We start from the raw sequence: 13258 nt of genomic DNA, 5'->3' as shown, positions 1-13258 counted from the left end.
TGTGTTCAAAACAAGCTCTGGCCAGAGTGGGCTGAGAATGAGTTCCCAGAAAGTGCATTCCAGCATTGAGGATGTGCACACATGGCAGCTACAGAGACAGATTCCCCCCAAGATCCTTCTGTGTGTGGGAGCACAGGCCCCCAAGTCCTCCTGGGAAGTCACCAGCCCTTTTCATGTCAGTCTCAGGAGCCAGAGAAGACGTCCAGAGCAATGTTTCAAATTGTTTCTTTGAGCATCAGGCAGGTGGGCCAGTCCTTCACATTTAGCCTCTGCATCGAGTGGCCTTTGCTCATTGTTGTACTGGAAGCTTTATGGGGAGGGGTTGGTTTGCTTCTCCTCTTCCTGAATAGGTGCTATGGATGCCAAGACGTAGAACTTCTTCCCCTGGGCCCTGGGTACAGCGCAGTGGAGAGCACTTTCCTAATGAGTGGGACCCTGGTCCCTCCCCAGCACTCCTGCCCCAGGCAAAACTTGTTTTCCTTCCTGCAGGGCACAGTGGGCCTGGCGGGAGGGAGCCTGCTGTAAATCACGCCAGTCTGCAGCCATGGTGGGACCATAGAAACCTATGCCCTGCACCATGGAAGGGTCCCCAGCATTGCCACCTCTTGCTGTGTGACGTTCTCAGGAATGAAATTGACAGGGACATATTTCTAAAGGCCAACCTCAGTTTTGCAGGCCAGTTCCTGCTACCCACCTGGGTCCCCTTTCCGGTCCTCCTCGTGTTACTCTAACCCCTGTCAGCCTGTCTCCCCTCTGCACGTCAGTTCTTGCTGACACTGAGCCAACGTGTTCCTCGGCCTGGAAGTCCCCTTGCTCTGCCCTTCACCTCCTTTCTGGCGACTTCTGACCCTTAGGAAGACTTTGGATCCCCTGACCTTACCCTTCCCCAGCCTACCCCTGACTTCAGCCAGGAGTGTGGTTCCCCAGCTCCCTCTGCGTGGGGACCCAATATAGCTTCCTGTGTCCCCTCCACACTCCATGGCCAAGGCTGTGCTGTGCCGCAGGCTTCAGATGCAGATGCATGGGGCTGTCATCCTGCAGGCATTTTCTCCTGTGAAGCATCCCTCTGTCCCCACACGGTGAGGTGCCTTTGTGTCCCGGCCCTGGGTGTCTTGGATCTTGCCTAAAGTCTCCTAATTTCTTTCCCAAAAACCTGCAGAAGGAGCAACTGCACACGAAGGGCCGGCCGTTCCGAGGCATGTCTGAAGAGGAGGTCTTCACTGAGGTGGCCAACCTCTTCCGGGGCCAGGAGGACCTGCTGTCTGAGTTTGGACAGTTCCTGCCTGAAGCCAAGCGGTCTCTGGTGAGTACTGAGCCCCACAGGGTGCCTGGCCAGGCTTGTCTACCCTCTAGGACACATCAGGCTTCCCCCGGAAGCTACATGGGCACACACACCCAGCAACCCCCAATGAGTGTTTGAGCCTGTAGGCTGCTGACAGGTTCCTAGAAGTGCCTCCCCACACAGACAGTGCCTGAGTCAGGGGAGGCCGGGAGGAGGCCAGGAGCATCCTCCCTGGGAGACGAGGAGACACAGTGTCGGGGCCCACATGTCCCACCTTCTCCGCCCTCCAGAGCTGCCGCCACCCACACCTGACCCAGTGGGCCACGCAGGGGAATTGGGCCCACCGCCTCTCCCTCTGTTTAGTAGGGCTCTGATCTAGACGGGACGGATTAGGGTGGCCTGAGATGTGGCAGAAAACAGGTTGAGGAAGGGCCTTGGCTGGGGAGGTCGGGGGCTCATAGACTGAACCCAGCTTTCTTTCCCAGCTGGGCCAGAGGCTGCTGGGGCTGCCTTTGCCTTTTCCTTTTTTTGGAAGAACATAGGCTTTTAAAAATGAATTACACGAAACTCATGTAACATAAAACTCACCATGGAAAAGTGTTTGGTTTAGTGGCATTTAGCACATTCATGGTGTTGCACAACCACATCTGTCTAGTCAAGAACGGTTCCATGACTGCCAGAGGAAACCATGTCCCCATTGGCTGTCACTCCCACCCTCCCTTCCCCAGTCCCTGACAACCACTAATCCACTTCTGCCTGTGGATTCCTCTGTTCTGGACATTTTATATAATGGAATCATTCACAATATGGCCTTCTATGTCTGGTTTGTGTCACTCGGTATCATGTTTTCAAGGTTCTTCCGTCTCATAGCAAGTGTCAGTCCTTTCTTACTTTTCGTGGCTGAATAGAATATTCTGCTGTATGGGTGGACCATATTTTGTTCATCCGTTCATCTGATAGACATTTGGGTTTTCTCCATATTTTGACTATTGTGTGAATAATTGTATACAAATATTTGTTTGAATTTCTGATTCCAGTTCTGTAGGTCTATACCTGGAGGAATTACTGGATCCTATGGTAATTCTGTTTAGCTTTTTGAAGAATCTCCAACCTGTTTTCCATAGCAGCTGTACCATCTTATGTTCCAAGCAGAAATGTACCAGAGTTCCAATTTCTCTACATTCTGCCAACACTTGTGATTTTTCATTTTTTTGTTTTATAGCTATCACCGTCAGTGTGGAGTTATATCACATCATAGTTTTGACTGCTTTTCCCTGGTGACTAATTATGTTGAGTATCCTTTCATGTGTTTATTGGGCATTCATGTAACTTCTTTGGGAAAATGTCTATTAAAGCTCTTTACCAAAATTTTTTAATTTGTTTGTCAAGTTGTAAAAGTTCTTAATATGTTCTATACTGGATTCTCACAGATAGATAATTTGTAAATATTTTCCTCCATTCCATATGTTGTTTTCCCTTTCTTTTTAGTCCTTTGCTGCACAAAAGTGTTCAGATTTGTTGAAATTCAATTTATTTTTTTCTTACATTATGCTGTTTTTAATGTCGACTCTTGAGAAGCCGTTGCCAACTGAGGCCATGCAGGTTTCCCTCATGGTTTCTCCTAACAGTTTTAAAGTTTTTGCTTTTTGGTTTAGGTCATTATCCTGTTTTGAGTTAAAATTTATATACAGCATGAGGCAGGGTCCAGCTTTATTCTCTTGCATGTGGAGATACCCTAGTCCCCGCCCTGTTTGTTGAAGAGATCATGTTTGCCCACTGAACGCTCTTGGCACCCTAGCTTCTGGTTTACAATCACTTAACTACAGCTGTATAGGTTTGTCTTTGAAGTCTCACTTCTTATCTGTGGTTACATGTCTATTCTTACGTCAGTTTGATGCTGTTTTTATTACTGTAGCTTTGTAGTAGGTTTAAATCAGGAAGTGTGAGTCCTCCAATTTCGTTCTTCTTTGCAAGATGATTTTGGCATTCAGGGTCCCTTGAAAAACTTCCGTGTCTACAAAAATGGCCATTGAGTTTTTGCTAGGAATTATGTTGAATCTGTCGATCACCCTGGGGATATTGCTGTCTTAGCGATATAAGCCTCCTGTGAAGACCAGACACCTGTCCGTTTCTTGTCTTTCAGCCCTCACTGTTCACTGTTTCGTGGTTTTGGTTCCAGTCTCGCACCTCTGTGGTTAAATCTAGTCCTGATTATCTCATTCTTTTTGATGTCATTGTAAATGGAATGGGTTTCCTTTGTTTAATTTCTGGATGGTGCATTGCTGACATACAAAAGCATCCCTGATTTTCGTGTGTTGATCCTGAAACTTTGAACTTGTTTATTGGCTTTAGTAATTTTCATAGACACTTAAGATCTTCAGTGACTCTATCATGTCACCTGCGGAGAGGTCATTTCCTTCTCCCTTTCCAGTGTGGATGATGCCCTTTGTTTCCTTTTCTGGCCTCATCACTGCGCTGAGGCTCCAGTACTATGCTGAATAGAAGAGGCAGAGCCGGCTCCTCGCCTCCTTCCTGGCCCTTGAGGAAGGCCTGGTGGTCGTTCAGCTCGGAGTGTGGTGTGCTCTTGGGTTTCCTCTTTCTTTCTTTTCAGTGCCTGGCACAGGCCAGGGCTCCACACCTGCTGGGCAGGCCTCGCCCCCGCCTGGCGTTGATTACACGCCCTTTGCCAGGTTGAAGGAGCTCCCTTCCCAGCTCCTCCACCTTGTTTCCTCTTTTCTTCTTCCTGTCTGTCCTTGATAACAACCGGGCAGGGGAGCACATGAGAGTGTCCCCCCCCCGCCCCCCAGCCTCACTGTCACTGCGGCTTGGTCCTTCCTCTGAACGAATATGTGGTGGGGTGGATAGGGTGGGAGACGCTGGTCCAGAAGGGAAGGGCTGGACCAGGGTCTGGGTTTGGATGACAGGGGTCAGGGTGCTGGTTGAGTCTGGCAGATTTCCATTGTTTTCTTGGGTCACCCCGCCCACTCCCAAATCTGTCCTTCCCTTGTCCTTACCCAAAGTCTCTTCTAGCCTGTCCAGGCTAGTGGGCCAGGACTTGTCCCCAGATGTCACCACCTCTAGGACACTGAGCAGCATCCCTAAGCAGAGATGCCACTGGGAAAGACTTCCTAACTCCAGCTCAGAAATTCCTCCTGGTGGGACGGGTGACCTGTGACCTGGTCTTCACCCCCCACCTGAAGCCTTGGTGCCTTCAAGATCATGGGCTGGAGGAGCCCTGAGAGCAGTGTCTCCTGGGCTGGACCCCAGCCCTGTGCCTCAGGAGGACCGAGCAGCCATGCCACATACCCCCTGACACAGGAATGGCTGTCTCTCTTGCTCAGGTGGACCCTCAGAGGCACTGTCGTTTGGGTGCTCGGTGCTACAGAAGGGCTGCTGTGTCGGGGAAAAGCAGGTGCCACTCCGGAGGCCAGGCCCCTCCTCTCTCCTCCCAGATGTCTGATCCAGGAGGACAGACACCCACCTCCCCGTGCCATCTCCCTGCCCCATGTCCCCAGAGCTGCTGGCTTGCAGGAAGCCAGCATGGAGCCCTGGTCTGGAGTCCCTGTGGCGACAGGTGTCTGCATTGGCCTCCTCACTTCCCCTCCTTCTCTGAGTCCAGCCCCACCCGGGTCTCTCTCAGGTTCAGAATCTCTCCTGGAACCCCCACCCTCCTGCCTATCCAAGGTCCTCCGAACTGGATCCTGGCATCCCTCCCTCCCTTCTGCCTATCCAAGGTCCTCTGAACTATGGTTCAGGGGCCACGGGACCACGCAGAGCACAGGGATCTCACCCCCCACCTCCAGCAGCATCCCCCCTCATGTTGCCTCCTCCTGAGCCCCTGGCAGCTCAGGCTAAGTGCTGACCACCCTGGGAAGCCTGTCTGCCAGGCCGCTCAGTGGCTTGTCTTGGGTGTTGTCTTGGATCTGGGGCTCGCCCTTTCTCCAAGGAGCTCTGGGTTGCCCCTCTTGGCCCTACCTTGACAGGCCAGGGCTCATGGTTGCACACCTGGTTCCTATCTTAACTGGTCACCTCCTTGCTGCAGGACCCTGGTGGGGCCTTTCCTGAGCCTGGCATTTCTTATCCAGGAAGTGGCAATGAGGGTGCCCCACTAGGGCTTCCTTAGGGGAGCAGCCGACCTGTGAGCCTGGGCCTTTTACACCCTGAAAGGCTGCCTGGGGTCAGTTCAGCCAACTCCATCTGGACTGGGTACAGCCCGTGGGGGCCCCATCTCTGGGGTCGTGGGTGTTGTGCCAACAGGTACGTGGTAACTGCTGAAGCCTGCCGCCCACGCTACTCACGGCCACTTCTGGTGTTTGTGGCAGGAGCAGCCTTATTTCCACAGCTTTTCATCCCGCTGGTAATTCTTCGGTTGTTGTGAGGCCTGGTCATCTTGGAGGGGCCTCCTATCCTCTAAAGGCTGTGACCGCAGCGCCCCCTGGTGAATGTGACTTGACATTTGTCAAGTCGATCCTGACACACTCACCTTCAAAAAAATAGGTAGTATTTCCTGCTGAAAAGTGCACCAATCTACCCACCCTTCCTCCCTTCCTGTGTTGGGGATGGAACCCAGGACCTCACCCATGCTGGGCAAGCGCTCAGCAGTGAGCTCCTCCCCAGCTGGGCAGTTCCTTTAAATAGCATTTAGGATCAGTTCAGCAGTGTTTTTTGGTGTCTGTTGAGTGATTAGAGCTAGAGCAATTGGATCAATTTTTTTAGATCCTTTTTTTTTTTAGTTATAGATGGACACAATATTTAATTTATTAATTTGTTTTTATGTGGTGCTGAGGATCGAACCCTCACACGTGTGAGGCAAGCTCTCTATCACTGAGCTGTAGCCCCAGCCCAATTTTTTAGATTATTAATCACCTACTACACATTCTGTGGTCTGGTATGAGTCAACCTTTATAATCTTTATATTAAATTTTGGACATCTATTAAAATGGCAGGAAGAAGAAATCCAAGATGAAATGTGGCACTTTCCTAATTAAATTGACTGAACTACATCAAGGGTCAGCAGCTTTCTAGAAAGGGCCAGATATTAAATCTGTGAACCTTTCTGGTCAGTTGATCTCTGTTACAAAGGCTCGGCTCTTTCCTAGTAGCTTGAAAGCAGTGATGGATAATATGTCAACATGTGGGTGAGGCTGTGTGTCAGTGAAACTTGATTAAATTGCTGGCCTCTGGCCTGGGTGGTCTTTGGGGGTCCATCTAACCCAAGCATGCACAAACTGGGACATTTAACTGAAGAGTAAGAACCATGTGACCTGATAGGCCTTGCTGTCCCCTTGAAGAGCTCAGCGAGGCAGGCGTTGGTCTCTCCTCAGGTCTCCTTTTCCACTCAGCACAGGTCATGTTGTCCCCTGTCTGCCTCTTTCTGGAATTGGTGTTCCTGTTTGGGGCTCTATAAAAAGAAAAGCCAGTGGAAAATTGTCGTGTGGGTGCCAGTTTCTCTGCTTTATGGTTCTCAGAATAGTTCAGAATTTTTTAATAATTATTCTTGGGGCTGGGGTTGTGGCTCAGCGGTAGAGCGCTCACCTAGCAAGTGCAAGGCTTGGGTTCCATCCTCAGCACACATAAAAATAAAATAAAGATTTTTTTTAAAAAGTTATTCTTTAATTCTTTAATCTGTGGCTTAACAATGGGTCTTATTATTATTGTTATAAAAATAGCACACACGCATGAGAGCAGTGAGCATGAGTAAGGATATTACGTGTGAAAAGGAGACTTCCTTTTGCTAACTCGCTCCCAGTCCTCCTCTCAAGAATAATTCTTATATGTGTTTCCAGAAATTTTCTCTTCATTTATAATCAAACACTTATCTTTCAAAACAAGGTGACAAATGGCATCCCGTGGGTTCTGCCCCTTGGGTTTGGGGTGGGGAGTCGGCCTGTGTTTTTCCTTGGCGGGTCCGGTGCTCTTTGTCAGGGCAGCGGCAGAGCCGGCCCACAGCTCTCAGAGCCCGGGGGTCGCTCAGGCACCGTGACTGATTCACCTTACCTGTGCTCCGGCCAGCAGCACAGCCTTTTTGAAGTATCTCTGTGTCTAGTCGCATGGGAGTGTGATTATGGTGGCTTAAAAGCATCATCAGGCCTCTCTGGCCTTGACCATGGCCTGCAGAGAAGCTACGCCATCTGTCCCCCCCCCCCCCCACTCTAGCTTCACAGTGTGTTCATGCAGGTGCAAATCCTGAATAGATTGTTCCAGAACCATTCTTCATGAATACTTCCAGCTTCCTGTAGGTACCTTGCTTCGGCTAAGCATCTTTGACCTGTTAGTGATTGACTCAGAGCCAGAGAGATGAGCTCCAAACCAGCTCTGAGCCTCCCTCCCCATCCTGCAAGTGCTGATGTCACCTCCAGGACACATCTTGTCATTTGTAGCAAGGAATCCAGAATCTGGCTCAAGGCCCCTTGGTGACCAAGCAGACGCCAGCCACTTCTTGCAGCCAGGGCTTTGCACTGCTGCCTGTCTGTACCCAAGATGCTGTGCGTTTCGGGCTGGGATTGTGGCTCAGCAGTAGACTGCTCGCCTAGTGCGTGCAAGGCCCTGGGTTCGATCCTCAGCACCACATAAAAAAAAAAATTAATAAAATAAAGGTACAACTAAAACTTAAATAAAAAAGTATTAAAAAAAAAAAGAGATGCTGTGCGTTTCCATGGCAGTCACTTGGGCAGCGGGAGGGCCCGGTCAGTTGGCTGCAGGTCTGCAGGGAGAGTCCCTGTGCAGGAGGACCCCGCTCAGGTATCTCCCTGCTGGGTGTCTCCCTCCTGAGTCTTCAGGTCTCTGTCCCGCCCTGTGTCCATCAGAACCTTGGTCATTGTGGCCTTATGTGAGCCTTCTCCCTGCCTTACGGTGTGTAATGATTGGGAACACAGGTCAGTTCCCTAGAAAACGGGCATCTAGTGAGCCAGTGCCACCTGCACACAGGACTGTGGCCAGACGGCACCCGCCTGGGCTGTGGTCTGAGCCCAGAGCAGCTCGGCATGGCCGGACGTGCGGAGAGCCAGCTCGGGCAGGCCCTGCTGCTTGTCCCCAGCACGGCTCACCTCCTTCTGTGTCCTCAGTTCACAGGCAACGGGCCATGTGAAATGAACAACGTCCAGAAGAGCGACCATGACAAGAGTCTGGAGCACGGCAAGAAGCGCTCCCGGCCCTCGCTCCTCCGGCCCGTGTCCGCCCCCGCCAAGGTAACCATGCCAATGCACATCCAAGTCCCTGCGTGGCATCGCCCAGCAGCCTGGCCTCCTCTGTGGGGACCAGGGAGTAATGGGCAGAAGCCCAGGCAGCAGGCTAGAGCTGAGGCTGGATCCTGTTCTGGTCCAAAATTCACCATCAGTGGGACTTGAGAAGTTGGCTGCCTCTAAGGTGAACACTCACCTGTTCTCCTTGTTTCACAAAATTGTTGTGAAGAGGAGAGTTCTTCCTTCAAGTCCTGAAGAAATGGGGTGTTGCAGTGTCTGTTCCTTTTCACAGTCATGACTCTCATGGGTGAGATTGCCAGGTTCAGTTGGGTGGGTTGATCACTGCACAACTGGGGAGCAAGAGTGGCTGAGATCCATCCAGCTCCTGTCCCGCTCCTCACCCCCTGGTGGTGGTTATCTAATTCCATCATTCTTGAGCAGTTGCTGGTTGACGTTCTACTGTAATGAAGAACGTTGTCCTCATCACCATCTATTTATTTAGTCACACATTCCAGCGCAGACTCAGGGTGCATTCTGTTACTGTCATTGTTCGTCTTTATGCCCGAACTATCCTGGGTTTGGCCAGTGGGCCCCTGCAGGCCAGCTCCTGTCTCCTTTGACCTAGCCTTGTTGTTCTCCAGGCACTTTGGACATGGTTGTGGCGGCACAATAATGTCTTCCACATCTAGGGAGCAGCTGGCTTCAGGTCCTCGTCCACCTTAGGGACAAGAGTCTTCACCCAGCTTTAACACCTGACTTCTCCAGGGTCCTGCCAGCGCTGTCCCCTTGCCACTAACTCAGCCCACAGGATAAAACGCACAGGAAGAGGTTTCTGATGTCAGAGGACCCAGGATCACACCCCCTGCAGGGGTGCGTAAGGCTAACTCATGGGATTTCTCTCCGCAGAAGAAGATGAAACTCCGAGGTACCAAAGACCTGTCCCTCGCGGCCGTGGGGAAGTACGGGACCCTGCAGGAGTTCTCCTTCTTTGATAAGGTGAGCGCGGGCCCTGGCTTCCTTCCTCCGGGGCCATATCCAGCCGCTGGTGCAGTGCTGCCTGAGCAGGTTCCCGTCCGGCAGGTCTCGCTCAGCCCAGGTCTGCAGGATGGTGCTCCTGGGCGAGGGAGGTGGCTCTTGGGAGAGGGTGGCCTCCTGCTCTCTCCACAGAAGGGGTGTGGGCTGTGTGGAGCTGGAGTGTGGTGTGGCAGGCGGGAGGTGGCTGGGCAGTGGGAACGCCAGAGCTCCCTCCAGACAGGGTTCAGGGACATGTGTGTCTGCCACCCTGCACCTATGTGGCCTTTTCTAAATCGAGGGTGGCCCTGGGCTTCTGCCCAGAGTCAGTGGGCAGAGCGGTTGAGATGGCCTGCACATGTGCAGACAGAGCCCAGGCTGAGAGTTGCCCTACGGGCAGTGTTCACTCCCCGGCCACACCCGCCCTTCAGAGCTCTGCTGGCGTTGGTGGTGTGTACACCTGGTTGTGTCCCAACTGCCCGCTGGCTGAGGAGCAGGCTCCCAGCAGCCCCTGACGTGCTCTCCCCACAGGTGCGCAGGGTGCTGAAGAGCCAGGAGGTGTACGAGAACTTCCTGCGCTGCATCGCCCTCTTCAACCAGGAGCTGGTGTCGGGCTCCGAGCTCCTGCAGCTGGTCAGCCCGTTTCTAGGGTGAGCAGCCGGCTTCCCAGGGCCCCCGGGTGGGTCTGTCTGCCTGCAACTCTATCCGCCTCGTTTTTGAAAAATGATGCATGTGTCTTATGGTTTTGTTTTGTAATTCAAATTGTTATTGAGATTGTTTTAGATATAAGTATATTTGTCAGAAATGATATGGAGAAAGCCAGGGGATTCTGTTTCTCTGAGGGTGAGTGTCCTAACCAGGATATTGACATTTAGGCAACCCACCAAACCAGCTTCCCCATTGTACCCATTTTGTGTGTATATAGAGGGTCCCCAACTTAATGATGTTCTGCTTACAATTTTCAACTTTATGTTAGTGTTGAAGCAGTACAGCATCTTCAAAAAAAAGGACCAGGCAGAAGGAAAATAATACAGGTAATAAACTTGCATCTGCCTGAAAAAAGGAAGAGCATCAGAGAAAAATATAAAAATGAAAATATAAATGAATGAAGTTTTAAGCTCGGTGTGGTGGCCATGCCTGTAGTCCCAGATGCTGTGGAGAGACTAGCTTGAGCAATGTGACAAGATCCTGTCTCAAAGAAAATGGTTTTAAAGGGCTGGAGAGGTAGCCTAGCAGGAGAGAACTTGCCTATCATGGGGGAGGCCTGGGTTCCACCTCTAGCACCACCAACAAAACAAAACAACACAGAGAACATCTTGCACATGGTGGGTACACACTATATGTTGTTGTTCTGTTCAGTTCTTCTAACAACTCTGCAGGCTGCTGCTCTGGGAATCCCTTGGCATTAATTAAACATAAACTTCCTGCCTGGCACAGTGGCTCGGGAGGCTGAGGCAGGAGGATCCCAAATTCAAAGCCAGCCTCAGCAACTCAGTGAGGCCCTAAGCACCTCAGTGAGACCCCATCTCTAAGTAAAATATGAAAAGAGGGCTGGGGAGGTGGCTCAGGTTTTAAACACCCCTGGGTTCAATTCCTGGTACCAACAAAAACCAAAACAAACTTCTTTGTACTTTTTTTTCTAATGTAAAGTGAAACAGGAAACCTCCCAGTGGTGTAGAAAGTCATGATTGGGCAGACACTGGGGACCTACCATTCAGGTCACAAACAGCTGCTCCAGCTCCCAGGAGCTCCTCCAGGCACACAGCCTTCACTGTCTCCTGACTGGAGTAGTGCAGCCACCCTGATGGGCTACTCCAAGCCGTTCGGGGTTGGTTTCTCATGGAGTGCTCCTCCTTACCTTCTGGGGATACCTTCCAAGACCCCCAGTGACTGCCTGAGACAGTGGTTGATACTTGGTGTCCCAGGAGGATTAGTCCCAGAAATCCTCATAGCTACCCACGACTGTGAGTGCTCCGGTCTCCTGGATAAAATGGCATAGTGTCCCCACGGGACCTCCACACCCTCCTGCAGACTTGAAACCATCTCCAAGGAACGTGGGATACCGAACGTGACATGCAGGCTGTGTACACGACTGTTAGAGCTGTTGTCTAGGAAATAGAGGAAGGGTCTGTACTCGTTCAATACAGACACAGACCTTCCTGGGGTGTGATAATGCGTTTCTACCTTTTTTTTCTTTTTTTTAAGCTGAGGAAGCCAAAGCCCTGATCAATTACTTACCCAGGACAGGCTCTCCTAAGTGAATTTGGTGTGCTATTAGGCAGAGTCCCAGGCGCTCCAGCCCCAGTGCCTAGCCCTTGGCTTGTCCTCTGTCTTCAGGGTATGCATGTGGCCAGAGAATGTAGAGTTTGGCATAAATGGGATCACACCTTTGGGCTGAGCCATAGTGTATTTTTTTGGTGGTGCTAGGCGGGTGCTCGACTACCAAGCTACGTCCCCCACCCTGTTACTTCATTTTGAAATAGGGTCTCCTCAAGCTGTCCAGGCTGTCCTTGAACTTGCGATCCTCCTGCCTCAGCCTCCCAGGTAGCTAGGATTACAGGCGGGCTCCTCCACACCTGTTCATTTCTTGGGCATCTTTTAGTGTCAAATATGAGTCCACATCATCATTTTTGTGGCCAATGGTATCACCTTACCTCTATGTACCAGTTACAATGGGCATTAGTCTCCCATGAGCCAGGTTGACAGCACACTCGCTGGGCTGCCAAACTCACAGCACCAGCCATGGTCACCAGGAGACGCTTCCCGGGCGTCCCAACAGACAGTATAGGAACGTGAAGGCGATACTTCACTCCTGGACTCTGCCAGGCCGTGAAGGTCTTATGCTCTGAGAGCAGCCCAGGGCGGGTTGGCAGTGTCAGCCTCAGCTACACTTCGCTGGCTTCCCATGTGGACATGGGACACATTCCCACTGAGGCCCCTCTGCCCAGCTCAGAGTGCACTGCTCTGAGCCAGGACCTGGCCGGGCAATAGACAGTGCTTCCGGCAAGATAGCTTCTGCAGTGTGTGGGACGTAGGAGGCACCCTCGCACAGCTAGCGGGTGGCATTTGTGGTGTGTGACCAGCCCTGAGCCTGAATCAGGACCCTGCTTCCTACTGGGAGGGTGGGGCCTCACCTTCTGCCTTTGTCCAGGGGCCATACCTCCTCCTGCAATGATCAGGAGGATTGAAGGAGAGGAATGAAGGACTGAGCCTCTGACAGGTGGACAGTGCTTGGTCAGGGCCACTGTTTGGTCTCCGTGTCCCTGCAGCAGCGAGAGATTTGTATGAGGGAGGGTACTTGGGGTTCTGCGTCAGGCAAGGTCCATGGAGAATGGAGCAGGCCTTGCTGGCCGGAAGCATGCGCCTCTACAGGGCCTTTCTTTGCACGCGTCAGCTTCAGCACAGGGGCAGCTGCACTGAGCATGACCCAGGGAACTGCCGCGCCCCCTGTAGCTGCCCAGCTGGGGGGGGGGTGAGTCCGGTTGACGGTCCCTTCCGAGTGTGAGGAACCTTTATCCAGCAGAAGCCTCCAGGCCCCCTGCACCGTTTTCCTCGCCCTCTTTCCTCTCCACGTTGCCATTTGCCTGGGGTCTCCTGGGAGCAGAGCAGGGGCTGGGCCTTCCTCACAGGGGTTTGCAGACAGCAGTATCATGGTGGGGGGATGTAGTCTCTGCGTGCCACTGGGCTGCCCAGCTTAGGCACAGCAGGATTGTCATGCAAATGGGGTGACCACATCCTCTTTGGTAGGATTTGATATTTTAAACAGAAATTCAAGTGGCAGTAG

General features: G+C 51.9%; 1 protein-coding gene across 3 annotated transcripts in view; it reads left to right on the top strand.

The window, feature by feature from the left end:
• The window catches only part of Sin3b (SIN3 transcription regulator family member B), a 40324-nt gene that overhangs the window by 10273 nt on the left and 16793 nt on the right, over window positions 1-13258 (top strand). For all 3 annotated transcript variants that reach the window (XM_026389934.2, XM_026389933.2, XM_026389932.2), the window contains 4 exons: window positions 1160-1303; window positions 8347-8469; window positions 9370-9459; window positions 10006-10124. In XM_026389934.2, coding sequence (XP_026245719.1) covers window positions 1160-1303; window positions 8347-8469; window positions 9370-9459; window positions 10006-10124 — 476 coding nt within the window. The remainder of the gene's footprint in view (window positions 1-1159; window positions 1304-8346; window positions 8470-9369; window positions 9460-10005; window positions 10125-13258) is intronic.

The sequence above is a fragment of the Urocitellus parryii genome, chromosome 3 (assembly GCF_045843805.1).
Source record: "Urocitellus parryii isolate mUroPar1 chromosome 3, mUroPar1.hap1, whole genome shotgun sequence".
Taxonomy (NCBI): Eukaryota; Metazoa; Chordata; class Mammalia; order Rodentia; family Sciuridae; genus Urocitellus; species Urocitellus parryii.
The sequence above is the reverse complement of the archived record's forward strand: the minus strand, read 5'-3'. Positions and strand labels throughout refer to the sequence as shown.